Source organism: Daucus carota, chromosome 1 (genome assembly GCF_001625215.2).
Source record: "Daucus carota subsp. sativus chromosome 1, DH1 v3.0, whole genome shotgun sequence".
Lineage (NCBI taxonomy): Eukaryota > Viridiplantae > Streptophyta > Magnoliopsida > Apiales > Apiaceae > Daucus > Daucus carota.
Genome location: NC_030381.2, coordinates 32,426,199 through 32,452,717, shown reverse-complemented (window position 1 = coordinate 32,452,717; position 26,519 = coordinate 32,426,199). Strand labels below are relative to the sequence as shown.

Below are 26,519 nucleotides of genomic sequence, written 5' to 3'. Positions count from 1 at the left end.
CTTCATTTTCAGTAGTTTGAAATTGGAATCAACTTGTAGTTTCATTCTTGACGATTGACTTTTTATACACATTTTTAGGAGGTTTGATCATATAATAAATATTAATATTTTTGTAATTTTTTTCTTGAATAAAAATATAACATAAATATTTTTTATTCAGTTTTTTTTTTAAAATACCAATTATTAACATGTGGTCAAAACACCTAAACATACGTGTAAAAAGTCAAACGCACTATATAATGGACTAGAGGGTGTACTAGTTTTCAAAGAGTCAAATTAACCAATTTTTATTAAACATTACAAATTATTTATTCATTATCTTGAAAATATAAAAGTTACATATTAAAATAGAGTATATATGCTTTTTAATGATATAATTTTTATTATTTTTCTCAATTATTTGATACATATAAATTTCAGTCAATAAATATCCAATTTAACTGGTCAAGAGTCAAAATGGAAATGTAATAGGGAACGGAGGGAGTACTAATTTCAATTGATATTCACACATAATAAAATTCTCCCAAAATGCAATTAAAATTTATACTCATTATATTTCTCCGACTTCAATTTTATATTGAGTATTATATTATAATATGTTTATTATATAATAAGCCTAATGAGAAGTATTTTACTGTTTGGTGTAATATCGTAGAATAAATAAGAATAATTAGATTTAGAATTTTTTATTTATAAATGATTATTATTACACGATTAATAAAATATATTTATACATACTATATAAATACAAAAGATAATTTGTGCTTTTGTTGTTCTAAATCAAACAAAATTATTTTTTGTAAATAAAATAGGACTCTTATTCATTTAAACCATAATTTTTAATTGGTAACCACCATTTTTTTGTTTTCACTAGAATATTATTTTTTAAATCATCACTGAATATCTTACTTTTGTTTAAATAAAATTTTATTTTAATATATATAAATCAAGTTATTAAATAAAATAATACATAAAAAAATTAAAAATATATTATATATATTACAAATATGTTTCATTATATATTACATACGTATAATTTAATTTTTTTAATATGTCATCTTTGGATTAAATACTGAATAATAAGATGTCAGCTTCGAATAGATTAGCGATGCTGGGTAATTTGGGTGAACCTAACTTTATAATAGTACGATATTGTTTGTTTTGAGTAGTTTTCTGTCTCTCCCATCACAATCGATGTAAGACGACTTCTAACCATCTCTCCCTTCCCACATCGGTCTTGACACATGTCGAATTCCACTTTTTGATGTGTAATCGCCCATACTAAAAGTCCGTCTAGCCATCTGACTCCTTTTAGGCCTAACTGGAAGACCCACATGCCATATCTTTAGTCCATACAAGAATCATCCATTTGCCTCTTCCGAGGCTTGTTCCACGGACCATTCTAACCTGCCTATGATATCACCTGTGTTTGGCTAGCCCGGCTAACTCCACAATAATATGATACTGTTCACTTTGAGCACTTGTCAAAAGGCATCATACAAAGTTGTTTTGATTAGTTTATATTCTAGTTTTCAGCTCCTCTTACGATCGATTTGGGACAACTATTAACAGTGATTGCTTTCGATGAGGACGCCAGTGCTTTGTTGACAGTCTTGTACTGGGATACTACAACAAAAAAATTATTACAATATGAGACACAAGATCTTTACCTATGATTTTATGAGTCAGAACACATCACTATGATTCGTGTACTAACTAGAGATATGTATAATAAAGTATCATAAAAAAAAGTCCATGCGTACTTGATATTTGTGTGTGTCCGATACTCACATCATATGATTGGGTAATCATGCGATGTGTTTGGGAAGGGTAGCTACACACATTCCTCGTATGCGTGTTTCAGCTTTTGATGATTTCAAACTCTCTCCGAAAAAATGAAAAAATGTCTAGAAAATACCTCCAGCCTTGTAAAGATATCTAAATATATCAATGTTTTAAAATTTATTTACACAGATACGATCAAAAGAACATTAATTGATGTTTTCAAACTTATTTTCAAAAATATGATCAAAGAGAAAATTGTCGTTTTTTAGATTGAAACAGTTCCATGAAATTATATATATCATTGCATCGTATCTTTGAATTTATTTATCTTTTTTTCAAAAAAGCCCAAAACATATTAAGCGAAATATATGTCAAACGCGCTGGCAGTTGGCACTTGGTAATAGGGATGACAAAAAAATCCGATCTGAATGGATATCCGACCGTTTCGATCCGAATGGATTTTACCAAACTCGATTTTTTGGATTTGGATATGAATTTGGATTTGATTTTTAGACCTGAACAAGTTTGGATTTAAATTTGGATATTAGGTATTCCGTATGGAAACCCGACCCGAAATCCAAATCCGATCCGAACCCGATCCAAACCCGAAACCCGATAAAAAAATCCAAATATATATATATATATATATATATGTATAGGCTTTTGTTCAAATACAAACCACACTTATCCTACAAACCTAAAAACTAGTTTTAAAATTAAACAAATATCCCCTCAAACTCTTAAAAACTAACAATATCACCCCTAGCTTTGCCATCAACTTCCAAAAACTTACACTTTCTACCCCCTGCCACATCAGCACTGGGGCCCACCTCACCCTGCCACGTCAGCACTGGGGGTCCCCACTGCTGACGTGGCACTGCCACGTCACCCTGTCACGTCAGCACCTGCTGACGTGGCACTACCACGTTACCTGCCACGTCGGCAGGGGACCCCCCAGTGCTGATGTGGCAGATAACGTGGCAGTACCATGTCAGTAGGAGCTGACGTGGCAGCAGACCTGCCACGTCAGCAGCGGGCCTGCTGCCACGTCAGCAGTGGGCCCCCCAGAAAATTAAAAAAAATAAAAAATAAATAGATTGGAGTGCTCATAGCAAAAATGGGAGTGGAAATAGTGGTTTTTAGGTTTGTATGGTAGTGTGGTTTGTAGTAGAATAGCCCCTGTATATATATATATATATATGTATGTATGTATGTATGTATGTATGTATGTATGTATGTATGTATGTATGTATGTACAGAGTATACTAATATACTTTTTCAGTTTAAAATATACTAAATTTTCCTTATAATATATACTAGCTTATAACCCGTGCAATGCACGGGCGGTTAATATATTTGTTATTTTATCGTATATATTATAAATATTATTAATTTTATATGTTTTAGTTAAAAACTAATTACTATATTACTCAATGTTGTTCTAGAAGATTGAGTTTTTTTAGTTTGAAAATATAAAAATATAATATATTTCAATTAAAAAGAATATAACATTATAAGTTAAAAAGGTCCATAACTCGTAAACTAAGATATAAACTAACTACACCAACCAAATTTTTAATGTTTTCATTTAATAGATAATAAAAAAGATTATTAGAACATCTTTAAATTAAGGAGGCCCATAAGGTCAAATACCGACAATACCCAAACTCGACCGACCAACTTTTTAATATTTTGATTTCAATTGTATAATAATATATATTATAGTGTAGATAGATAGTATATGTTTATAATATTATTTTTAAAGTGAGGTTATTAAAATATTGAAAAATAATGTTAATTTTAGTTGAAAACTATCTATAATTGTATATTACCTTATATATAATGTTGACCCTATTTTCTTTTGAAGGTCGGCATTTTTAGTTAGAAAATCTGAAAATATAATGTGTTTTAATTAAAAAATGTAATTGGTATGTTGCCTAATATTATTTTTATAAGATTGAATTGCTTTAGTTAGAAATATAGAAAAGATAATACGTTTCAGCTAAAAAGGATTAATTGATTATTCAGTAAAAAAAGATAATTGATTATATAGATAGACTCATGATTCGGCCAAAATACTAATGACCAAGTTTTTAATGTTTTAGTGTTGACTAATCATACTACCAAATTTTTAATATTTTCAAAATTTTGCTGAATAGATAATAATAAAAATCATTAGAACATTTATAAATTAAGGATGTCCGTACAGTCAAATACCAATCGAATGACCAAATTTTTAATATTTCCGTATTATTGTGAGGTCATTAGAGTATTAAAAAACAATTTTAATTTTAGTTGAAAATATCATCGATTATTTATTTATAATTATATATAATGATATTATTTTTTTATATTATGTTGCACGTATTATTATAGATAATCAGGGTTTTAGTTAGAAAATCCAAAAAGATGATGTGTTTTAGTTAAAAACGGTAATTGATATGTTGCTCAATGTTAATTTAGAAGATTGAGTTGTTTTAATTAGAAAATATAGAAAATATAATATGTTTGGGTTAAAAAGGATATAATTGATTGTATAGATAGGCCCGTAATTCGGCCCAAATACCGACCGACCAAATTTAATGTTTCGGCTTTAATAGTACATTGTAGATATAGATAGATAAATAAAGTGTGAATGTGTATATTCTTCGGTGACGGTGTCTTTTTTGTTTAACTAATAAATTACTTTAAAATTCCATACTTTATACCGTGAAGATTTGTGTTTAGAAATTATTAAATAGGGTTCGAGATTTTATTAATGTGTAATATTTATTATTAGTGTAGTTTAATTTTAAATATAATGAAATTTAAGGGCGAAAAAATCAAAAATAAAATTTTAACAATACTACTTATGATTTGGGATTTGGATTTTGGATAAAACCGAACCCGATCCAAAACTCATGGATTTGGATTTGAATTTGATATATGAAACTTGATTAGATTTAGATTTAAAAAATAATTTGGATTTAGACCTGGATAGATCAGATATCCGAAACCGTCTCTTTCCTACTTGGGGAAAAAAAGGCCGTGTAGGTAAAAGGATAAGTATAGGCATGAGTGTCCACATGCTCGTAGAATTAGAAGCCGTATAATATAAAATTTGCATTCTGTTCGGTGAATACAAGTGCTAGTAGCTGCAGGGCAACACATGCTAGTAGCTGCAGGACAACACACTATGAATTTATGTAGGACTCGGATAGCCGATTGGCGCATCTATAAACTGTTGGAAAATATGGGTATAAGTCCCATATTGGTAAATAATATTTTGAGAATTATGTGTGAGATATGATGATATCTTTTTGATAATGGAAATTATTTTTTCCAAGTGGAATTTGGCTCAAATATTATGACATAAATTAATTTGATTTTGTTTCAGATTAATTGATATGGTGTATATCTTGATATATTTAATCTGATTCTGTTTCAGATTATATATGGGATATAATAACTTGCAAATATTTATTTGATTCTGTTTCATATTATTTATGGAATAGTGTGGTGTGCAAGTTTTACACCGATTCTGTAATTAATGATGATTAATTATGGAAAAGAGTAGTGCACAAGTCTTTCTTCACCTATAAATACCCATATAGGTTGAAGGGTTTTGAATTATCGAACACATCCTCCTTCTCTCTCTCAATACCACTTTTGCTCGATTGTTTAATCTGTCTCCTTCATTCTTCTTCGGTTTCACACACACAAACACATATATTGGTTTTTTGCACAGATTGTATAACATAAACATCAGCGTGCATGCATCTACCTTCATTACATTAATTTTCTGCGATTACAAATCAAGTTATAACCATGTATAAGGTTGCTGGTCCTTCTGAATATCTCGCCATAACTGGACTTTTCATCAATGATGTCAAACTTGCGAAGAAAAAATACGTTCTCCCCTTTCAAAAATGCGTCAAATTCGACATCTCCCCTGTCAACTACGAGTTCAATGTCCAAGCCATGAGTGCTGAGAAGCTGCCCTTTGTTCTCCCTGCTGTTTTCACCATCGGTCCGCGATTAGATGATCATGACAGTCTCATGTTGTACGCGAAGCTTGTGTCGTCCCATGACAAGCATTCGAACCATGTTAAGGATCTGGTGATGGGCGTGATCGAGGGGGAGACTCGGGTTCTGGCTGCGGGGATGACTATGGATGAGATCTTTAGGGGTACCAAGAAGTTTAAGCAGCAAGTGTTTGATCAGGTTCAGCTTGAGCTTGATCAGTTTGGGCTGAGGATATTTAATGCGAATGTGAAACAGCTTGTGGATGTTCCGGGGCATGAGTACTTTTCTTATCTTGGTCAGAAGACGCAGATGGAGGCGGCTAATCAGGCGAAGGTGGATGTGTCCGAGGCTAAGATGAAGGGCGCGATTGGGGCCAAGGAGAGGGAGGGGCTGACGTTGCAGAATGCAGCCAAGGTGGATGCAGAGTCCAAGATTATGGCGACGAGGAGGCAGGGGGAAGGGAATAAGGAGGAGATTAGGATTAAGACGGAAGTGCAGATTTATCAGAATCAGAGGAATGCGGAGGTTGAGCAGGCAAATGCGGAGTTGGCAAAGAAGAAGGCCATGTGGTCTCAGTCTGCTAAGATGGCGGAGGTGGAGGCACAGATGGCGGTGTCCATGAGGGCAGCCACTCTGCAGATGGAGGTGGAGAAGCAGAATGCTCTGACCATGACTGAGAAACTTAGGGCTCAAGATCTCAGTAAGGCTAACATTGATTATGACATACAGGTAATAAACTGATCTATTTCATCATTGATTTTTTTTGACCGTTGGATGAATATCCAGCGACCAGGATTATAACAAAAGTTTATGTCCAGTGCTTTTTAACCGCTGGACGGGTCGCTGGCATACATATGCCAGGACCAGCACTTATTTGTAAAACGTGTATTGTTGAATACTGTTTGTTGTAGCATAAGATTCTGTTGGGGCCTTTCTCTAAATACCTTAAGGTTTTAGATGAGCTAGTTACTTTATTGTTATTGTTTCTGATCTAATAATTTAGAGAGCCTGTACTATTTCAACTCTGTATGATATACATTATATGTAATGCAGGTACAAGAGACGAATGCAAAGCTGTATGCTAAACAGAAAGCAGCTGAAGCAGTTCTATTTGAGGCACAAAAGAAAGCGGAAGCACAGAAAGCAAGCGCGGATGCTGATATGTATGCTCGCCAACGAGCAGCAGAGGCTGAGCTGTATTCAAAACTGAAAGAAGCAGAAGGTACTACGGCACTAGCACAAGCACAAGCTATCAATATTGGAAACCTACTCAATCAAGTGGGAGGGAACTACTCGTCTCTCAGAGATTACTTGATGATCAATAACGGAACCTACAAGGACCTTGCTCGGCTTAATGCTGATGCGGTTCGTGGGCTGCAACCGAAGATTAATATATGGACAGGGGCACCTGGTAATGCTGTTGGTGAGGGAAGTCAGAATGGTGGTGGCTCTGGTGGCGCCTTGAAAGAGATTGCTGGTTTGTATGGAATGCTTCCGCCATTGCTGCAGACGGTGAATGATCAGACTGGGATGCTTCCACCGCCTTGGCTAGCCAGTTTACCAACCGATACTAGTGAAAAATAAAACTGTGAATTGAGCACTTGATCGGACAATAGATATTATAGCTCTAGGTTTTCTTATTAAGCATGAAGTTAGTTATTCTGGCTACTTGACAGTTGTAGGTTGGTTTAACATATTTAGTTAAAAAAATATATTACTTTGGTAACACAAGCTCTTGTTCCAACCCCATTGTCCACATGGTACTATGTATTTATTGAGAATGAACTTGTATGATGCACATTTTGAGCACACAAGCTCAAAATGACATGGTTTAAAACTTTTATAACTATCGACACTAATGTATAATTCTGACAAAAGGAACAATAATTAGTATTGCTAGTAATGCATAGTCTAACAAAATCAACAATAACTTGTCACCAAACCACATTACTTTGGCAAAGTAAATGCAGGCACCCCTTTTTGGGATGGAGTTGTACAAGATACCAAGCACCATACAGACTTCCATGACAATTAAGCAAAAACCATACACCAAAAACAGTTCGGTTTAAAGTCAAGAAGTAACTAAAGACTTGACAACCAGACGGTGCAACATTTAACCAACCTTCAAACACACATCAATTTCCATTAAATTCAGGAGCACGGAGGAGATCATTCCCAATGCAGCCAACAGCAAGGTTTGTTCCCATACTTCCAAAAGCTTTCTGAATCTCTTCCATCTTCTTCTTACGAAGAGTCTCAAGATCTTGTAACTTACTTTTGGCACTATTGATATTGCAGTCAATCACATGAAGCTCAGAAAGAGGTTGTGAATTCCGGAGCTTTTCAATATAGTTTAGACGGCTCACAAGCCAACTTACGTTGAACCCGAATTTCTGCAAGCCAGCAAATACATCCCTGTACTCGGCAATCATCTCAGTATCAACCTGAGTCATAGAGATTTTGGTAAACACATTCACTGAGGTGCATAACATATTCAGCTTCATAGTTGATAACTTCTTGTCTGAGGTGGTAAAGTGCTCAAAGGTTTCAGGGTAGTTATTCATAATGTTATGGAGTAGACGTGCAAACTCGGACTTCACTTCATGGCCCTGCCATAACCCAAAATCACTATCCCTTCTAGAAGAGCTCACCCCGTCATTGCCCAACCCTTCCACTGTAACATCAAACTGTGTCGCCCTGTCATCATTTATTTTTGTATGCAACTTTTTAGAGCCAACCAGTACCTTTGTTGGATCTGTCAAGGGGCCTTGTGGTAGCACATTCTGAGCTGCCAAAGATGCTGGCTCTATGATCTCGATTTTCTGACCAAAAACGGAAGCTTTGGTGAATGATAGATAATATTTAAACTACAACTAAAACTAACAGAAACAGATGTATCCACATATATAATATATCAACTAATTTACAAAATAACTGGACTTAAATTTAATTCAGTACTCACAACAATCATTGTAAGCACTTGGACAAGTCCGATCACTTATTGTTGTCAGATTCTAGAAAGGAGGCGCTATTAATATTTAGCGGAAAAAGAATTTCTGCTTTGAGCTATAACCACTAGAGCAACAAGCTACCATGGACTGAACAGGTTATTGTATAAAACAAATATCTTTGAAATAGAACTGGATTAACTAGCCTGAAAACTAAAACTATTGTCCCCTCTTTCTAACCCAGCAAAACCAACCGGTCTGAAGGTCCTTCCACCCCAACACTCTTTTTATTTAGCTCCTTTTGCTCCATCTACTTAGATATGTTGACATTAGTAGTAATTTCACACCGATCACATGTTTGCATGTACATGTGCGTTTAATTGTGTGTGCATGTGAAATTTCCATACAAAAGAAAATTTTCAACACCTTTTTTTCCCTTTTGTGTTCACCGTGCAAAAGAAAGCAGTTACTGAATGCAACTCTTCCCTGTGAAAACTCTGTTTGATTCACAGACCAGTAACCTTATAGCAAAAAGACCCCTATTCAAAGTGGGCGGACTTCAATGAATCTAGATCTAAAATGAATCTAGATCTAAATCAATAATTTGTATTATAACAAAATCTTGCAATTTGAGATTAATTCTTCCTGTTTGTGTTCAGGCCGAACGTCAACTTGGAAAACAATGTTTGCACGATAAAACGCATAGAACCTTTGTATACAAAATTTACAATGCTTACACTATAATTAATTAGAACAATTTATACCCTAAAGATATTTGAACATGAACTAACAATAATCAATGTTGAAATATATGCACGTGCATGCCTAAAAAAAGGATTTCAGTTCTTCAAGTAACTGCAAGTATAATTCCAATTATATTATTAAACCTAATTATTATCAAGTAAAAGTTTACATACATTTCAGTTGAAAGTTAGAACCCTTTAATCAAGTCCAATAATGTCAAATATTATTACCCAGTGATTTTTGAAGAACTTGAATGATATATCTATGGAAGTTTAATTATAATCTTTTATGTTCTACTAACATGCTTTGATTGGAAGCAACATAATCTAATTACTTCCTTGGTTGCTGATTGTAGAATAATTTGTTTCTGTAATAAATGCTGTTCCTTTTACCTCTAAATCCCTCTTTCATCTTCTTTGCTCCACTGTACCCACTCTCTACTGTACTCCTCTTCTCTTGCTTCTTTATTTAAAAAAACGAGGTTGCCTGATTTTATGGTGGGTCGCTGGAAAAAACGAATTGGAATGCGAACCCACGGCAAACCCGCCAAAATCGAACCGTGTTTGAAATGGGTTATGGCCAGGTTTGGGTGTTTAAACCAACCGGTCGATGACCCGAAATGACTGGTCGACTGACTCATCGACTGGGATGCATTTTTCTGTCAACAAGTTCAGTCGACCACTCATCCTCGACTGCCCGACTAGTCGAGCACCGTGACAACCATGAATATATTAACATCATATCTTGAAAGACATCAGCCAGAATGATGAGTTTGGTATTCTTCTAGCACGGATACAAATTAGTTAACAAAGTAGGATTCTCAGGAATTGAGTTTTTTAATACTCATATCAAGAGTCCCGATGACTGTGCAATGTCAAATAATGCAACATACAAGACATGCTTACAAAACAATATAAAGAATTCTAACAAAATTACCGGATACCTGAGGCAATATAGTGATGATAGTGGCTTTTGGACAACAACCAAGTAGGAACCATTTGAGGTATGTGGACATACTTGATTCCTCATATCCATGCGGTACCTTCACATGCTCTAACATAAAAAAAGGAGAGGAAGTTTGAACAAGAAAGTCCGAAAGAGCAGAGAGTGCCTAAGATCAACAAAATAAGAGTGATTAGAACAGAAGAATAATTAGTAACTAGTAAAATGGAATACTAAAGCTTAACAATTTGAAACTGATGATTAGTAGTATAAACTAAGTAACCAACCTCAATGGTGTTCGAGTCCAGTGCAAGAATTTTTGTGCGGGACAGTCCCACTAACATATGAGTAACCTGCTTATGAAAAATTTTCTTCGTCTTAGATGGTGCAACAGTCTTGATTACAGCACTATCCCGTAATTGTATATTCACATTCTCCAAGTCAAAAGCTCCAAATTTGATTGGGAAGATGCCAACAGAACTGAAATTGAGGATTTTCGGAGCCAAAACCAGTATTTTACCAGAATTACTAGACACTATACTCTTTCCTGATTTGCTAGTGCAGTAATTGATTTCCAAATTGACCAACTGGGGACAATCTATAACACAATCACACCTTAAGGTTGTCCAGAAAAATAATGTGAGGTTCCGAAGGTTTCCAAGCGCCCGGAAGATCCGGCAGAAGTCACTCATATTTTCAGGGAATTCGACAATATGCAGTATGAGAGTTCGCAAAGCAGGCAAGCTAACAGAACTTGGTAACTCGAAACCATCAAGTAACAGAGTCCGCAAAGCAAACAAGTCAAACAAATATAATGCAGGTAACTTGTAGGGTTTCAAATAATCAGGGCGTACCAAGCATAGAGTTGTTAAAGCGGGTAAAGGCCAACAAGAATCTAATTCTTTCAGGTACAGATCAAAGGGTAGCTTCAAATTCAATACGATGGCATGCAGTCCTATTAATTTCATAGTCACAGTATAATCAGCCCCAAGGACATCTACATTTACTTCACGAGCATTATGTGAAATTGCATAATTAGTACACTTGTCAACCAAAGGAGTCCTATATTGCGGGGATTCATAAAAGAAAAAAAGATTGAGTTTCAATACATCAGAAGTATTGTTTCGACGAGAGAAGATATTGTCAATGAACTTAATACCAGAACTAAAAGTAAAGTCAGTGTTTTTACTAGACCAAGTGAAATTGAGAACAGGGAGAGTAGTCCAAATAAGCTTCCATCGTTTCGAGAGAACGCTGGTTTGAACCGCCAATCGCGCATCCGAAAAGGAGAGGACGTGATGAAGTAGTTGATCCGGCAAACTGCTGATCCTGTCTACACCTCCAATCTTGTCATCATTTCTAGCTTTTTTACTCATTTTACCATCCATTTTCATTTCAAGTTTGCCCTAATTTCATAATATCTTACCGAGACAAAAGTCACTATATTTACTATATGGTGTCAATGTCATTTTCGGAAAAATGATTAAACTGTCATTTCAAAACACGAACTTAACTTGAAGTTGGATTTTGATTTTTTTTCAAAAACACAATTTGAAGTTAATTTGAAGTTGCGTTTTTCTTAACACAACATGAAATTACGCTTTGAAGTGACAATTGCGGTCACAAAATAATAATAGAGGTTTTTTTTTGCTAAATAGTGACATTTTAGAAAACCGTTGAAGCAAGTAAATGAAACCTTCTTAGTTAAAAACTTACAAGCCATCCTAAAAAAAAAGATTTTAATGAAATTTTCTTATTTATATAATTACAGCTATGCATCCAATTTAAGTCTTTTCAGAGAGCATATTCGAACTTATGATCCTTTTGACAATTTACAAAAAAATGACAAATTTGAATTCAAATGCTTGATCATCCTTCATCTCTCGCAATCAAACTTCCACCTCCATTCCTCAAACCTTACACCCCTATCACCTATCAAATTTTGGAGAACCCGAGTAAACAGTATCAAAACTTGGTTGGAGCTGTCAAGGGCTCTTGTATGATGCACAAGCTCAAAATGGCATGGCTTAGATAATATCTTCTTAAAATTTCTATAACTACCGCTAGTAATGTATAATTCTGACAAAAGGAACAATAATTGCTATTGCTAGTAATGCATAGTCTAACAAAATCAACAATAACTTGTCACTGAACCACATTACTCTGGCAAAGTAAATGCACGCACACTTCTTTGTGATGGAGTTGTACAAGATACCAAGCAACCATACAGACTTCCATGACAATTAAGCAGAAACCATACACCAAAAACAGTTCAGTTTGGAGTCAAGAAGTAACTGGAGACTTGACAACCAGACATTAAACAAGACAGTGCAACAGTTAACCAACCTTCAAACATATATTACTTTCCATTAAATTTAGGAGCATGGAGGAGATCATCCCCAATGCAACCAACAGCAAGGTTTGTGCCCATAGTTCCAAAAGCTTTCTGAATCTCTTGCATCTTCTTCTTACGAAGAGTCTTTAGATCTTGTAACTTACTTTTGGCACTATTGATATGGCAGTCAATCTCATGAAGCTCGGAAAGAGGTTGTGAATTCTGGAGCTTTTCAATATAGTTTAGACGGCTCACAAGCCAACTTACGTTGAACCCGAATTTCTGCAAGCCGGCAAATACATCCCTGTACTCGGCAATCATCTCAGAATTAACCTGAGTCATAGAGATTTTGGTAAACACATTCACTGAGGTGCATAACATATTCAGCTTCATAGTCGATAACTTCTTGAGGTTGTAAAGTGCTCAAAGGTTTCAGGGTAGTTATTCATAATGTTATGGAGTAGACGTGCAAACTCAGAGTTCACCTCATGGCCCTGCCATAACCCGAAATCACTATCCCTTCTAGAAGAAGTCACCCCGTCATTGCCCTACCCTTCCACTGTAACACCAATCTGTGTCGCCCTGTCAGCATTTACTTCTGAATGCACCTTTTTAGAGCCAGCCCGTGCCTTTGTTGGAGCTGTCAAGGGGTCTTGTGGTGGCACATTCTTCGCTGCCGAAGATGCTGGCTCTTTGATCTCGATTTTCTGACCAAAAACAGAAGCTTGGTGGATGATAATATTTAAACTATAACTAAAACTAATAGAAACAGACGTTTCCACATATATAATATATTAACTAATTTACAAAATAACTGGACTTAAATTTTAATTCAGTACTCAAAATCATTGTAAGCACTTGGACAAGTCCCATCACTTACCGTTGTCAAATTCTAGAAACGAGACGATATTAATATATAGCTGAAAAAGAATCTCTGCTTTCAGCTATTACCACTATAGCAGCAAGCAACCTAGCAAGCTACCATTGATTGAACAAGTTATGGTATCAAACAAATATCTTTGAAACAGAACTGAATTAACTAGCCTGAAAACTGAAACTATTGTCCTCTCTTCCTAACCCAGCAAACCAACCGCTCTGAAGCTCCTTCCACCCCAACACATTTTCTGTTTAGCTCCTTTTGCTACATCTACTTAGATATGTTGACATTAGTAGTAACTTCACACCGATCACATGTTTGCATGTACATGTGCGTTTAATTGTGTGTGCATGTGAAATTTCCATACAAAAGAAAATTTTCAGCCCTTTATATATTTCCTTTTGTCTTTACCGTGCATATGAAAGCAGTTACTGAATGCAACTCTTCCCTGTGACAAGCTCTGTTTGATTCACAGATCACTAAGCTTATAGCAAAACGAGACCCCTATTCAAAGCGGGCGGACTTCAATGACTCTAGTCTCTAGATCTAAATCAATAATTTGTATTATAACAAAATCTAGCAATCTGAGGTTAATTCTTCCTGTTTGTGTCCAGGCCGAACGTCAACTTGGAAAAAAATGTGTGCACGACAAAACGATAGAACCTTCATATACAAAATTTACAATGCTTACACTATAATTAGTTAGAACAATTTTTACCCTTAACATATTCGAACATGAACTAACAATAATCAATGTTGAAATATATGTATATGCATGCCTAAAAATACGTTTTCAGTTCTTCAAGTAATTGCAAGTATAATGCTAATTGTATTATTAAACCTAATCATCATCAAGTAAAAGATTACATCCCTTTCAGTTGAAAGTTAAAACCCTATAATCAATTACAATAATGTCAAATATTATTACCCAACGATTTTTGAAGTACTTGAATGATATATCTATGGAAGTTTAATTATCATTTTTTATTTTCTACTAAAATGCTTTAATTGAAAGCAACATAATCTAATTAATTCCTTGGTTCCTTCTACCTCTACATCTAAATTTCTCTTTCATATCCTCATCTTCTTTACTCCACTGTACCCTCTGTATATTGTAATCCTCTTCACTTGCTTCTTTATTTAAAAAAATGAGGTTGCCTGATTTTACAATGGGTCGCCGGAAAACACAACCACGATCCCACGGTGAACTGACCGAAATCAAAATGTGTTTGAAATGGATTTACATGTGTTTTGACCAGGTTTGGGTCTTTAAAATAACCGGTTGATCATCCAAAACAACTAATCGACTGGGCAACTAGTCGCCAGAAATATGCATTTTTCTCCGTCAACAAGTTCAGCCGACTACTCATCCTCGACTGCTCGACTAGTGGAGCACAGTGACAGCCATAAATATATTAAGATCGTATCTTGAAAGACATCATCCAGAATGATGAATTTGGTATTTATCTTGCATGGATACATCAGAAATTAGTTACCAAAGAAGGCTTTTCAGGAATTGAGTTTTTTAAAACTCATGTCAGGATGTCCGATGACTGCGCAATGTCAAATAATGCAACGTACAAGATATGCTTACGAAACAATATAAAGAGATCTAACAAAATTACCGGATACCTGAGGCAATGTAGTGACAATAGTGGCTTTCCGACAGCGACCAAGTAGGAACCATTTAAGGTATGTGGACATACTTGATTCTTTATATCCATGCGGTACCTTCACATACTCTAACATAATAAAAGGAGAGGATGTCTGAACAAGAAAGTCCGATAGAGCAGATAGTGCCTATGATCAACAAAATAAGAATGATTAGAACAAAAGAATAATTAGTAACTTGTAAGATGGAATACAAAAGATTAACAATTTAAAACTGATGATTAGTATTTTAGACTAAGTAACCAACCTCAATGATGTTCGAGTCAAGTGTAAGAATTTTTGTGCGGGACAGTCCCCAAAACATATCAGTAAACTGATTCTTAAAATTTTCCTTCATCTTAGATGGTGCAACGGTCTTGATTACAGCGCTATCCCGTAATTGTATATTCACATTTTCCAAGTCAAAAGCTCCAAATTCGATTGGGAAGATGCCAACAGAACTGAAGTTGCGGATATTCGGAGTCAAAACCATTATTTTACCAGAATTACTAGACACTATACTCTTTCCTGATTTGCTAGTGCAGTAATTGATTTCCAGGTTAATCAACTGGGGACAATCTATAACACAATCACACCTTAAGGTGGTCCAGAAAAATAATGTGAGATTCTGAAGGTTTCCAAGCGCCTGGAAGACCCGGCAGAACTCACTCATATTTTCAGGGAATTCGACAATATGCAGTATGAGAGTATGCAAAGCAGGCAGGCTAACAGAACTTGGTAACTCGAAACCATCAAGTAACAGAGTCCGCAAAGCAGGCAAGTCAACCAAATATGATGCAGGTAACTTGTAGGGTTTCGAATAATCAGTGCGTACCAAGTGTAGAGTTGTTAAAGCGGGTAAACGCCAACAAGAATCTAATTTTTTCAGGAATTGATCAAAGGGTAGCTTTAAATTCAATACGATGGCATTAGGTCCTGTTAATTTCATAGTCACAATACAATCAGCCCCAGTAACATCTACATTTACTTGACGAACATTATGTGAAACTGCATGATTTGCAAGCTTCTGAACCCCATGAAATTGCGGGGATTCATAAAAGAAAAAATGATTGAGTTTCAATACATCAGAATTATTGTTTCGACGAGCAAAGATATTGTTAATGAACTTATTACCGGATCTAATATTAGACCAAGACCAAGTGAAATTGAGAATAGGCAGAGTCGTCCAAATAAGCTTCCATCGTTTCGAGAGAGCGCTGGTTTGAACCGCCAATCGAGTTTCCAAGAAGGAGAGGATGTGATGAAGTAGTTGATCTGGCAAACTGCTGATCCTGTCTACACCTCCACTGTTGCCTTGATTAGCTGCGTTGCAGCCTATCAGTCTTGCTTTCTTGCTCATTTTACCATCCATTTTCTTTTCTTGGTTAAAATATAACAAGCCTCTTTGGAGAGAAAGAAGAAAAATAATTTTTTAATAATTATTTTTTATTTATATAAATATTAGGGTCAGTGAATCCATCCTTAAAATAAATCTTAGAATCACTAAAATTCAGTCAGAACAATCTAAATTTTAAATAGATTTTTCAAAACCTAAATCTAAATATATATTTTTTATTTAAAAATAATCCTAAATTATAATACATAAACACGACATTTGTTTCACGTGTAATTTTACTTAGAGCACAATTATAATAATTATAATATTTACACATTCATCACATGCACATAAAAGTTTCTAATTCGTTAAGCAGCTTGATAATGTTATCACTCCATTGCATTTAGAAATATCGGATGATAAATTCGGAGGAAATAAATATCGAATGATAACTTCCAAATATCACTAGTCATTAATGCCTATGAAAGTATGAACTTTCACCTTAATGCCTATGAAACTCTATTATCCATCTTATAAGACAAATAAGGTAATGAAGCTTCGAACTTGGAACTAGTACGAGGAAATTAACGATACTTCTTTGTTATTTGAGTTGTTCCATCAGATTGATGGTCAGAGATCTGCTTGGACCCGACAAAAGAAATGGGATCACTTCTTCTGGACTTGTTCAGAATGATTCTAACTTATTTCATCACCTCGTGGACATAAATGAATTATAGTTAGTTTGATAATGATTGAGTAACATTAATATTTGTTTTGATTTGTATTGTAATTTGAAGAAGTTAAAACCCAACAATTAGTACTAAATTTACAAGAAACTCAAAAAAAGCATTACATATGTGGCATAACATTATCAGCCATATGTCTAAAATAATTACGAATAATGAAATTTATATTATATTAAATATCAAATAATCTGCAAGCCAACTTATATATGTTGTTGGTGTTGAGTATTTTTTTCATCTCTTTAGAAATCAAAATTTTAATATATTGATTTTATAAATATAAAACATGTCATTTTAATATAAATTCATATCAAAAGATGTATTTAAGAATAATTTTTTTATAATGAATTTAAATTTAAAACATGATCAAATGTTAATATATATAATTTTTTTATAAGCATACTAATTTAAATAAATAAATTAAAAACATTTATAATAAATATTAAATATCTATAAAACTCTGTGCTAGCACGAGTCATAAGCTATTTACTTATCAGTTTTTCTGCCGTGTGTGACACACGTGTGCACACACTAACAACTAATTATCAACTTTTCTACCTTGTGTCCATATGCATACGTGTGCACACGCTAACAACCAATTTTAGGTCCGTAGTGGAGTCAATATATTGACTATAATCTCATTAAAAATTATATCCTCTACATGCAAAAAAAAAATTCACTAATAAAATTCTTTCACTAGTTATAATTTGGGTGTTGGCCCCGATTATCATAATTTTCAATTTTCAAGAAAATTTCCCAAATACTAATGCCGAAGAAGATGACCACGAGCTATCATTTTACAATCCAAAATGCTAAACCGTCTATCGTTTATCCTCTTTTTTTTCTTAACACTAGATGATCTGACATTTTGAAATCTTAAATGCTATTTCATGGAGTTATTAACCAAAAAACCCAATCAACTTGTCAAATTTTTGCCAAAAAACCTTTAAACTTCTATTTTATTTAACAACCCCAATAAACAAAAATATATACAAAATAAACCATGGTTAAATCTACCAATGTGACTTGTCATGTATCTTTCCTTGATTTTTATCTTTTTATACACGTGTGTGCCACATAGCGCCTAGTCATTTTACATGAATAATTTATAATATGATATTTGTTAGTTTAGATTTAAAATTTAAAATGAAAACAAGTGAAGATGTGTGATATTGGCAGATTATTGTAAAGGCTGAGTTGATGTTCGAAATAAATTAATGGGGTTACCATTTTGACATAATCAGATGGTATATGAAAAGATTAGCATATGTGGTGTTATTTCTGACTCCATTCAATACAAAATTTAGGAGATGGAACAGTTTTTTATGTTTTCCCGAGTTCACAGGTTTGGTTGGAGTGTCTCACGCGACTAATTTTTATAAAGTTTTAGGGGGTGTTTGTTTGGAGTTGCTCGGGACTATTGATTGGACAGAGTATATGGTTGAGTAATTTGTTTGTATTTTGGTGGATTGTTTGTGCTAAGTGGTTAAAATATGTCATACTAAATTCGGAGTTCCCATTCTGCTGCTTGATGTGCTGCACGGCTGCACCCGAAGCTTGGTTAACTGTTTATGCTCGAGTAGCTAAGCAAGGATTTCACACATTAATATACACCATAAGATACATATTTTCTATATAGAAAATCAACCACGTAGAAACGAGGTGGATGAAATGCCTCAGAGCCTTCAGTCGTAATAACTATGGTGGTAGAGCAGTTCTTAGTCTGTTCATTGTTTGAATGAGAGCCTATTGCTTCCCTGTCTTAATGAGCTGCTGATCAACCATCTTAAAGCTGATTTTAGTGGTGTTGATTTTTCGGTTATTTTTTTTTGATTAATTGTAATCAATTTACCACATAGGATATGTGATGATCATAGTTAGTCCACAGCAGCTATAAGTAATTCTAGTTAAATGTTTTTCAAAGATTTAATAAAGTTTATTGGGGTTATTGGTGAAAAAAAGGTTTATAGGTTTTTTGGCAAAAAAATGACAAGTTAGTTGAATTTTTTGGTTAATAGCTCCTATTTCATGTAAAGTTTTATTCCTAAAAAGTCATATCGTGTAACGTTAAAGTTTTATTCCTAAAAAATCCTATCGTGTAACGTTTTTTAAAAGATTACTCGTGGGTTGTATGACATGCGACCTTTTTTCTCTGTAATTCGCTAGTCCCGGCATTTACTTTCATATGTAGAAGAAATTATATATCCCAAGCTTTGCCAAATTTGTTTGAACTCAATTGACCAAACAAGTTTTGTAATATTTGTTCTGACAACCACCTGTCATGATGTTGGTGCTTGGAGAAATATGCCGGATTCCCAATGTCCATGTCAGTATTTTTACATCAATTAATAGGATGGGGAACACAAACTTGCAAGAATAAGAACTGCAGAAATGTCTGAGGAAGTATTTATAAAAATAGCACCATATATAGCATAGCTCAATATATAATATGCTAGAAAATCCTTTTGTGAATGCAACATCTTACATGATTCACACCTTGACAAACAGTAGCAAACCAAACACAGCTAACAGATCAACACAAAGACAATATACGCGACACGTACATACTAAAGACTCAAGGACCAGAGAGTAAACAAGTAAAGAAGGCATCCAGAACTCTTAAACAAAAATAATTCCAAGAAGATTAGGGACTAAATAAATAACTCATCTCCGATACAGCCAGCAACAAGTTTTGTACCCAAAGTTCCAAAAGCTTTCTCAATCTCCTGCATCTTCTCATCACGAAGAGTTTGTAGGTCTTGCAATTTGATTATGGTATCACCACTAGTCTGCAAATACTGTAACTTACTTCTGGCATCATTAAGATGACCATCCAGTGCATACAGCTCTGTCAGTAGGGGATGTGAAAATTGGAGATGTTCTATATAATTCAGACGACCCACAAGCCAACTAACATTGAATCCTAATATCTTCAGGTCAGCAAATACATCGCTGTACTCAGCAATCATCTCTCTATCAACTTCAGTCATAGTGAATTTGATAAAGTCATTTACTGAGGTGCACAACATATTCAGCATCACTGTACAAAACTTCTTGTTTTTTATGGCGAAGGACTCAAAGGTTTCGGGGTACTTATTCATGATCCGATTAAGTAGACATACAAATTCAGAATTAACTTCATGGCCTCTCCATAACCCAAGATTACTATTCCCCCTTGAAGAAGTTACACGATCATTGCCAATACCTTCAATGAGGTAAACAGAATTTCTAACCTTGTCAGCATGTAAAACATGCTTTTCCTGCACCCCCATGTCCATAGTTTCATTGCGCATTTTTTTATATGTTCTTTCAACATCAGTCAATACCTTGGTTCGAGCAGCCAAGGGCTCTTCTCGTACTACATATTGGGTTGTCAGAGAACTTGTCGCTGTAGAAGGAATGATGTTGTTCTGAAAGAGAATCAAAAACACAAGTAAAATAACTCACTGAGATAAAAAAACGAAATGTATCTTCACATATAATGCAAGTTTAGAAAAGAATTCTCGACTGAAAATCAGTTCAATTCTTGACTGAATAATAGTTCAACACGTAGCTTGATCATTCATGCCCTGTTCCCCCATCCGAAGACAGTAACGTGAGAATTTATACCTAGTATGACTGACTAAATGCTACAGGCACCGTTACTGCCTAAAAGAAATAAGACAAGAAATGTTGTGGAGAAGGATAATTTAAATACCTGGGGAAATGTTGTGACTATAGTGGCTGTTGGAGAGGCACCGAGTAAGTACTTTCTTAGAGAAGTAGATATACTTGACTCTTTACATCCATGTGGAAGTTTCACATATTTCAAGTTAAAGAATGGAGATGAACTTCCAAGAAAGTCGGATATCGACGAAAGTGCCTACAAATAATGAAACAAGACACAGTAAACAAATATAACTTCAGCAAAACAAAGAGAAATGTTGACCTGCAATTCAATGTGTACCACATTAAAAAAATGTAGAAGTTGTTCATTAGTTGCCTGTTTCAAGTACAGTATATAATTTGAAAGGAAGCAAGATGGATCAAGTAGCAAATGAGAAGTGTGGAAATCACTATCTGGGAAAAAAAACCCTTAAGAAACATGTAACAATTGTCTACCACGTATATGTGTTACCAATCAATAACAAATTAGGCTACTGACGTAAAAGACCTAGAAGACATGCTATGAGATTTAAAAAACCTAGGAAAAAATTTATACAAAGAAATAAGATTTATATATTTAATTGGAGAAGAAAACACAGGGGTAATCCTACAACATAAGAAGAAAATTGAATAAAGAGTTACCTCTATGGTTTCCAGGTCAAGTTTAAGAATCTTGGCAGTGGCAAGTCCTGGTAGCATGAATTTAAACCGTTGATAATCCCGTTTGAACTCCTTCCGGTGCAACCACTCGTAGCTCCCAGAATCCATCCAATCCTTTAACTTTATATTCACAGTATCCAACTTAGAAGCTCCGAATGTGATTGTAAATATACCAACAGAAGTGAAATTGCGGATTTTTGGTGCCGAAACCACAATGTTGGCCTTACCACGATCACCGTAGCTGGTTTCGATCTCGAGGTCGATTAAATGAGGACAATTTATGAAACAATCTTTTGCAGACAACCCGTAGAAATATATTGTGAGATTCTGTAGACTGACAAGTGCAGCAAATATGTCACTCATATTCTCGGGAAATTCCACATCACATAACTCTAGACTTTTTAAAGCTGGGAAATCCCAAATTGTTTGGGGCAAACGACAGCCCCATAGCCGAAAATTTGTTAAATTAGGCAAACTGAAAGAAAAACACTCCAAATTCCATTCTTCAAGATTCAAGGATCGTAGCGCAGGCAAGCAGGTCAAACACATTTCCGGTAACTTATCTAGCCGACCCGAAACCAAGTACCCTCTCAAGCGTAGACTTGTTAAAGCTGGTAAATCCCAACAATCCGATTCCCGCAGAGAATCATCAAGCTCCATTCTCATCTCGAGTTTCTCAATACAATCACAATTAAAGTTAGATAACTTGTAAGGCTTATGCTTTTCTCGAAAATGAACATTCAAGTGTTGCACATTGTGAGCAATAGCATAATCAACAAACTTCGCGAACAAACCTGAAGGCAGGAACGCCAGCTCCAAATACGATATCTGGGCTTGATGGTTGCGGTGCTTCAAAACATGACGGGCAAGATTTGTTGTGCTTTTCGACGAACACGAGCTTCCGTTGTATCGAAATTGATCCCATCTGAATTTGAGGAATGGGAGAGTAGTCCACACAAGCTTCCATCGTTTCGAGAGAGCGCTGGTTTGAACACCCAATTTGGTGTCTACAAACTTGAGGATTTGATGGATTAGATCGTCTGGCAATCTGCTGATTCTGTCTTCTTGCTCTTCATCTTCGCTTGTGATTTTTGATTTCTGCTTCATAGGACCATCCATTGAGAGACTGATGAAGACTCAGACAATACAGAAATGTATGGATAGTAGTAGTAGGTGATTTCTAGTTACACTGAATTAGGAAAGGAGTGAAGAACCCTAATTGGTGTCTACCCGGTATCCTCTCGGTTGCACTTGCTTATACTATCACACAGGACTAAGAGGAAGTCCAACGCTCTCTAAAAATATTAAAAAATAATACTCCCTCCGTCCCCCTGAGTAGTATACATTGGGAGACGGGGACGCGACACGGACTTTAATGCTCCTGTAAAATGTAGTTGTGTAATTTATTTTTAAAAATTTCTTTTTCTGAATTAAAGTTTGAATGTTATATTTTTATTCAGAAAAAGAAAATCTCAAAAATAAGTTACGGAACTATGTTTTATAAGAGCATTGAAATGCATGTCGAGCAGTTGAAAAGAAACGTATACAATTAAATGGGACGGAGGGAGTATGTCTTAGTGATTTAGCACATGATTTAGCACATGAGCTCCAATAGTACTCCCTATATCCATTCCCTATTATTATATTAATATTAAAAAGAGGGAAAGATGAAAAAAAAAGAGAGGGAAATGATGTGGAGTAGAGAGGGAAATGAATATTTTAATGGGGAAAATAAATTCAACCGTCCTTGAACTTTACTTGTTTTATGATCTACGTCCTTGAACTATAAAAAAAATAAATACGATCCTGGAACTTTTTAATATTTTTGATTCGGGTCCTTCTGTCCAAAAAAAGTTAACGGACGTTAACTTTTGCTTAGGTGGCAGGAAATTTAAATAAATAATATATAAAATATTATTAGAATTAAACACGTGGATGCTGACTCATAAGTTCATTTAACTAATTTAATTTAAATATGTAATATACATATAAAAACATAATATACATATATGTTTCACAGACAAAAAACAAGCATCGGCTAACTGGGTCTATAGTTAGGGTTTAAGTGAAATTGGGGCTATTGAGAGAAGATCAAAATCGCAGGTATTTGAGAGCTTAAACATGTATATATGATATTCGTTTAATCTTCTTACTTCATCTCTTTCATTTATCTTCATTTTATAACTCGAAATTGCTTATTTCAGATGGAATCCGGTGTTAAAGTGGAGATTCATCATGGTGGGCAGTTCACGACAAAGAATGGGATAAGATACTACAAAGGAGGTAAAACTGAATACATCTATGATCAAGCCGTAGATAATATATCAGTTGCTATATGTGAAAAATTCATCAGTGCTGATCTTGGTTATAAGAATTTTAAAATTTATTGGCTTAAGGATGGATCATCATTTGATAGTAATGGATGTAGGTTGTTATGGAATGATGAAATAATACATGAGATGTGTGCAGATGCATTAATTAATGGTAGAATAAATATTTATGTGGACCATGCTTGCGAAGAGAGTGATAAGATTGAGGCTGATAATCACAGTGATGCTGATGACAGTGAATATGATGAATGTGAAAGTGAGGAGAGTGAAAATGAAAGTATTGATATTGAGGATGAATATGACACTGATCATGATGAGGAGTTTGTCGATATAATTAAAAAGAAGAAAGAAGTGTATCAAGCTAAAAAGAATCCAATGGAAGTTGCATACGAGGAGAAACTAAAAAAAAAGGTTGAGGCTAGTCAATTAAATGATGAAACTGGATGGGAGAGTGAGTATGAGAGTGACTCTTTTAAATTGAATGAACCAGAGTCAACAGATTCTAGTGATTTGGAGGTTGAGTCTAGTAGAAGAGTGGAGAAAAATAAGTCGAAATCAAAGGGATTTACAACATTTAATCCAAACACCCTTATGAAACACATTGAATTTGAGATTGGACTTGTGTTTACTAGTGCATTTGTTTTAAAAAATGCTATCATTGACTATGCTGTGGAACAGAAGAGAGACATTTGGTTTAGTAAAAATGACTTGCAGAGGGTTCAAGCTAAGTGCCAGGTGTTGTGCCAGGCATATATATGCTAATTGGAGAAAGAATCATCCAGGAGTTGTTCTTAAAAATATGTTTTGGAGGGCTGCAAAGACTTCAACAGTTGAGGAGTTTAATCTAATCATGGAGGAGATTAAAGGTATATCCCCACTTGCCTACACTGATTTGGTTAAGACAGAACCAAGATATTGGTCCAGAGCATTTTTTGATATCTTAACTGCTTGCGAAATGGTTGACAATAATTTATCTGAGTGCTTTAACAGTTGGATAGTAGAGGCAAGATACAAGCCTATTATTCAATTGTTAGATGACATAAGGTTGCAAATTATGGAAAGAATTCATAAAAAAAGAGATGCAATGTCTGCAGTTGAGTGTAAAATATGTCCAAGAATCATTAAAAAATTGAATAAATGTATTGAGGGTACTCAATTCTGTAAATCAACATGGACTGGTGGGGATGAGTGTGAAGTCCGAGACACTAATGGGGGACAGTGGGTGGTAGATATGGTGAATAAGGTATGTAGTTGTAGAAGATGGCAGTTAAGTGGCATTCCATGTATTCATGGATGTGTTGCACTATTTAGTATGAATCGAAATCCCGAGGAAAAAGTTGATGATTGTTTCAGTAAAGCTGTATACATGAAAGCTTATGAAAATATACTCAGGCCAATGAAAGGTGCTATGTTCTGGCCACATACCGGTCTTCCTGACATTCTTCCCCCAAAGGCAAGAAGAATGCCCGGGAGACCTAAGAAAAATAGGAGAAAGGAACAGGGTGAAGTTGGGGCCGGGATGAAGTTAGGAAAAAAAGGGGTGGCAATGAGATGCAGTAAGTGTCTACTCTATGGTCACAATAAAACAACTTGTAAAGCAAGTGATGAAGAAATCAATGAAAGACAAAGAGAAGCTGCTGAGGCAAAAAAGGCTCATAGTGAGGCTGCAAGGGCCCAAGCTGCAGCAAAGGTTAGGTTTTAGTATGCCTTTAAATATTTGATGTTCTTAGTTAATGTACTAACATATGTTGTTCTTAATATATGTAGAGGAAGAAGGTAACAAGTCAAAAAAAGAAGCCTGACGTTGCAGACCAAGTTGAACAACCAAAAAGAAAACGGGGAAGACCACCTAAGGCAGCCAATGTTCATGTGCTGCCTCAGCCACTTCCACTACCTCCACCAGGTGTAGGGGTTTACAAATGTAACAAGGATGGTCATACTTACTTCTCAACAACAACCGAAACAATCAGAGTAACTAGTTCACAACCAGTAGGATCGACTTCAGCTCCTGCAACTACAAAAAGAGTTCATAGCTCAAGCCAACCTACTGGAGGAAAAAAACGGTGAATGTGAACTTTGGAGGTTTAGAGTACAAAATGTGGACTACTTTTACAAGAATTTAAGATGTCTGGTATTAAAATTATGAGTATTTTGGAATATTTTTGCTACTTAGTATTTGTTTTATTTTTAAGCTATTTATTCCAATGTAATATCAGTACACTATCACTTAATGTTCAAGTACTCTATTTCAATCTTATCTTTGTTTTTGTTTCAATTTTACATTGTGTTATAGAAAGATATTAGAGTAAAAAAATCAATTAATGAAAATAAAATTTTATTAAAGTGCAATAACATCCAATACAATTTTTTATTAAAGTGCCACATAATATCCATATAGCATCCAGCATTTTTCTTTTAATTTTATCAGCTGCCACCTAAGCAAAAGTTAACGTCTGTTAACTTTATTTAGACAGAAGGACCCGAATCAGAAATATTAAAAAGTTCAAGGATCGTATTTA

The 26,519-nt window shown here is 34.8% G+C and overlaps 5 protein-coding genes across 6 annotated transcripts; 2 read left to right on the top strand and 3 right to left on the bottom strand.

Annotated features, from left to right (window-relative positions):
• Positions 1-5,417: 5,417 nt before the first annotated feature.
• Positions 5,418-7,494, top strand: LOC108221154 (flotillin-like protein 3). Its single transcript, XM_017395055.2, has 2 exons — positions 5,418-6,519; positions 6,844-7,494. Exons 1-2 carry the CDS (start codon positions 5,593-5,595, stop codon positions 7,372-7,374), a joined length of 1,458 nt encoding a protein of 485 aa, XP_017250544.1. The 5' UTR covers positions 5,418-5,592; the 3' UTR covers positions 7,375-7,494.
• Positions 7,495-7,634: 140 nt separating this feature from the next.
• On the bottom strand, positions 7,635-11,842 carry LOC108208869 (uncharacterized). The gene is made up of 3 exons (XM_017379449.2): positions 10,712-11,842; positions 10,426-10,593; positions 7,635-8,612 (listed from the first exon to the last, which is right to left on the bottom strand). Exons 1-3 carry the CDS (start codon positions 11,816-11,818, stop codon positions 7,926-7,928), a joined length of 1,962 nt encoding a protein of 653 aa, XP_017234938.1. The 5' UTR covers positions 11,819-11,842; the 3' UTR covers positions 7,635-7,925.
• A 659-nt stretch (positions 11,843-12,501) lies between these two features.
• Positions 12,502-16,662, bottom strand: LOC108221145 (putative F-box/LRR-repeat protein At5g02700). 2 transcript variants are annotated; one of them, XM_017395046.2, is made up of 4 exons: positions 16,421-16,662; positions 15,555-16,222; positions 15,269-15,436; positions 12,502-13,466 (listed from the first exon to the last, which is right to left on the bottom strand). In XM_017395046.2, the coding sequence occupies exons 1-4, from the start codon at positions 16,656-16,658 to the stop codon at positions 13,308-13,310; spliced, it is 1,233 nt and encodes a 410-aa protein (XP_017250535.1). In that variant the 5' UTR covers positions 16,659-16,662; the 3' UTR covers positions 12,502-13,307. The 2 variants fall into 2 exon arrangements, with proteins under 2 accessions (XP_017250535.1, XP_063936151.1); XM_064080081.1 differs by having other exon boundaries at positions 15,555-16,662.
• A 3,109-nt stretch (positions 16,663-19,771) lies between these two features.
• LOC108204412 (putative F-box/FBD/LRR-repeat protein At4g03220) lies at positions 19,772-22,950 on the bottom strand. Its single transcript, XM_017373828.2, has 3 exons — positions 21,653-22,950; positions 21,063-21,227; positions 19,772-20,775 (listed from the first exon to the last, which is right to left on the bottom strand). Exons 1-3 carry the CDS (start codon positions 22,787-22,789, stop codon positions 20,017-20,019), a joined length of 2,061 nt encoding a protein of 686 aa, XP_017229317.1. The 5' UTR covers positions 22,790-22,950; the 3' UTR covers positions 19,772-20,016.
• A 725-nt stretch (positions 22,951-23,675) lies between these two features.
• LOC108204413 (uncharacterized) lies at positions 23,676-26,257 on the top strand. Its single transcript, XM_017373829.2, has 3 exons — positions 23,676-23,773; positions 23,875-25,690; positions 25,768-26,257. Exons 2-3 carry the CDS (start codon positions 24,650-24,652, stop codon positions 26,065-26,067), a joined length of 1,341 nt encoding a protein of 446 aa, XP_017229318.1. The 5' UTR covers positions 23,676-23,773; positions 23,875-24,649; the 3' UTR covers positions 26,068-26,257.
• The last annotated feature ends 262 nt before the right edge of the window (positions 26,258-26,519 follow it).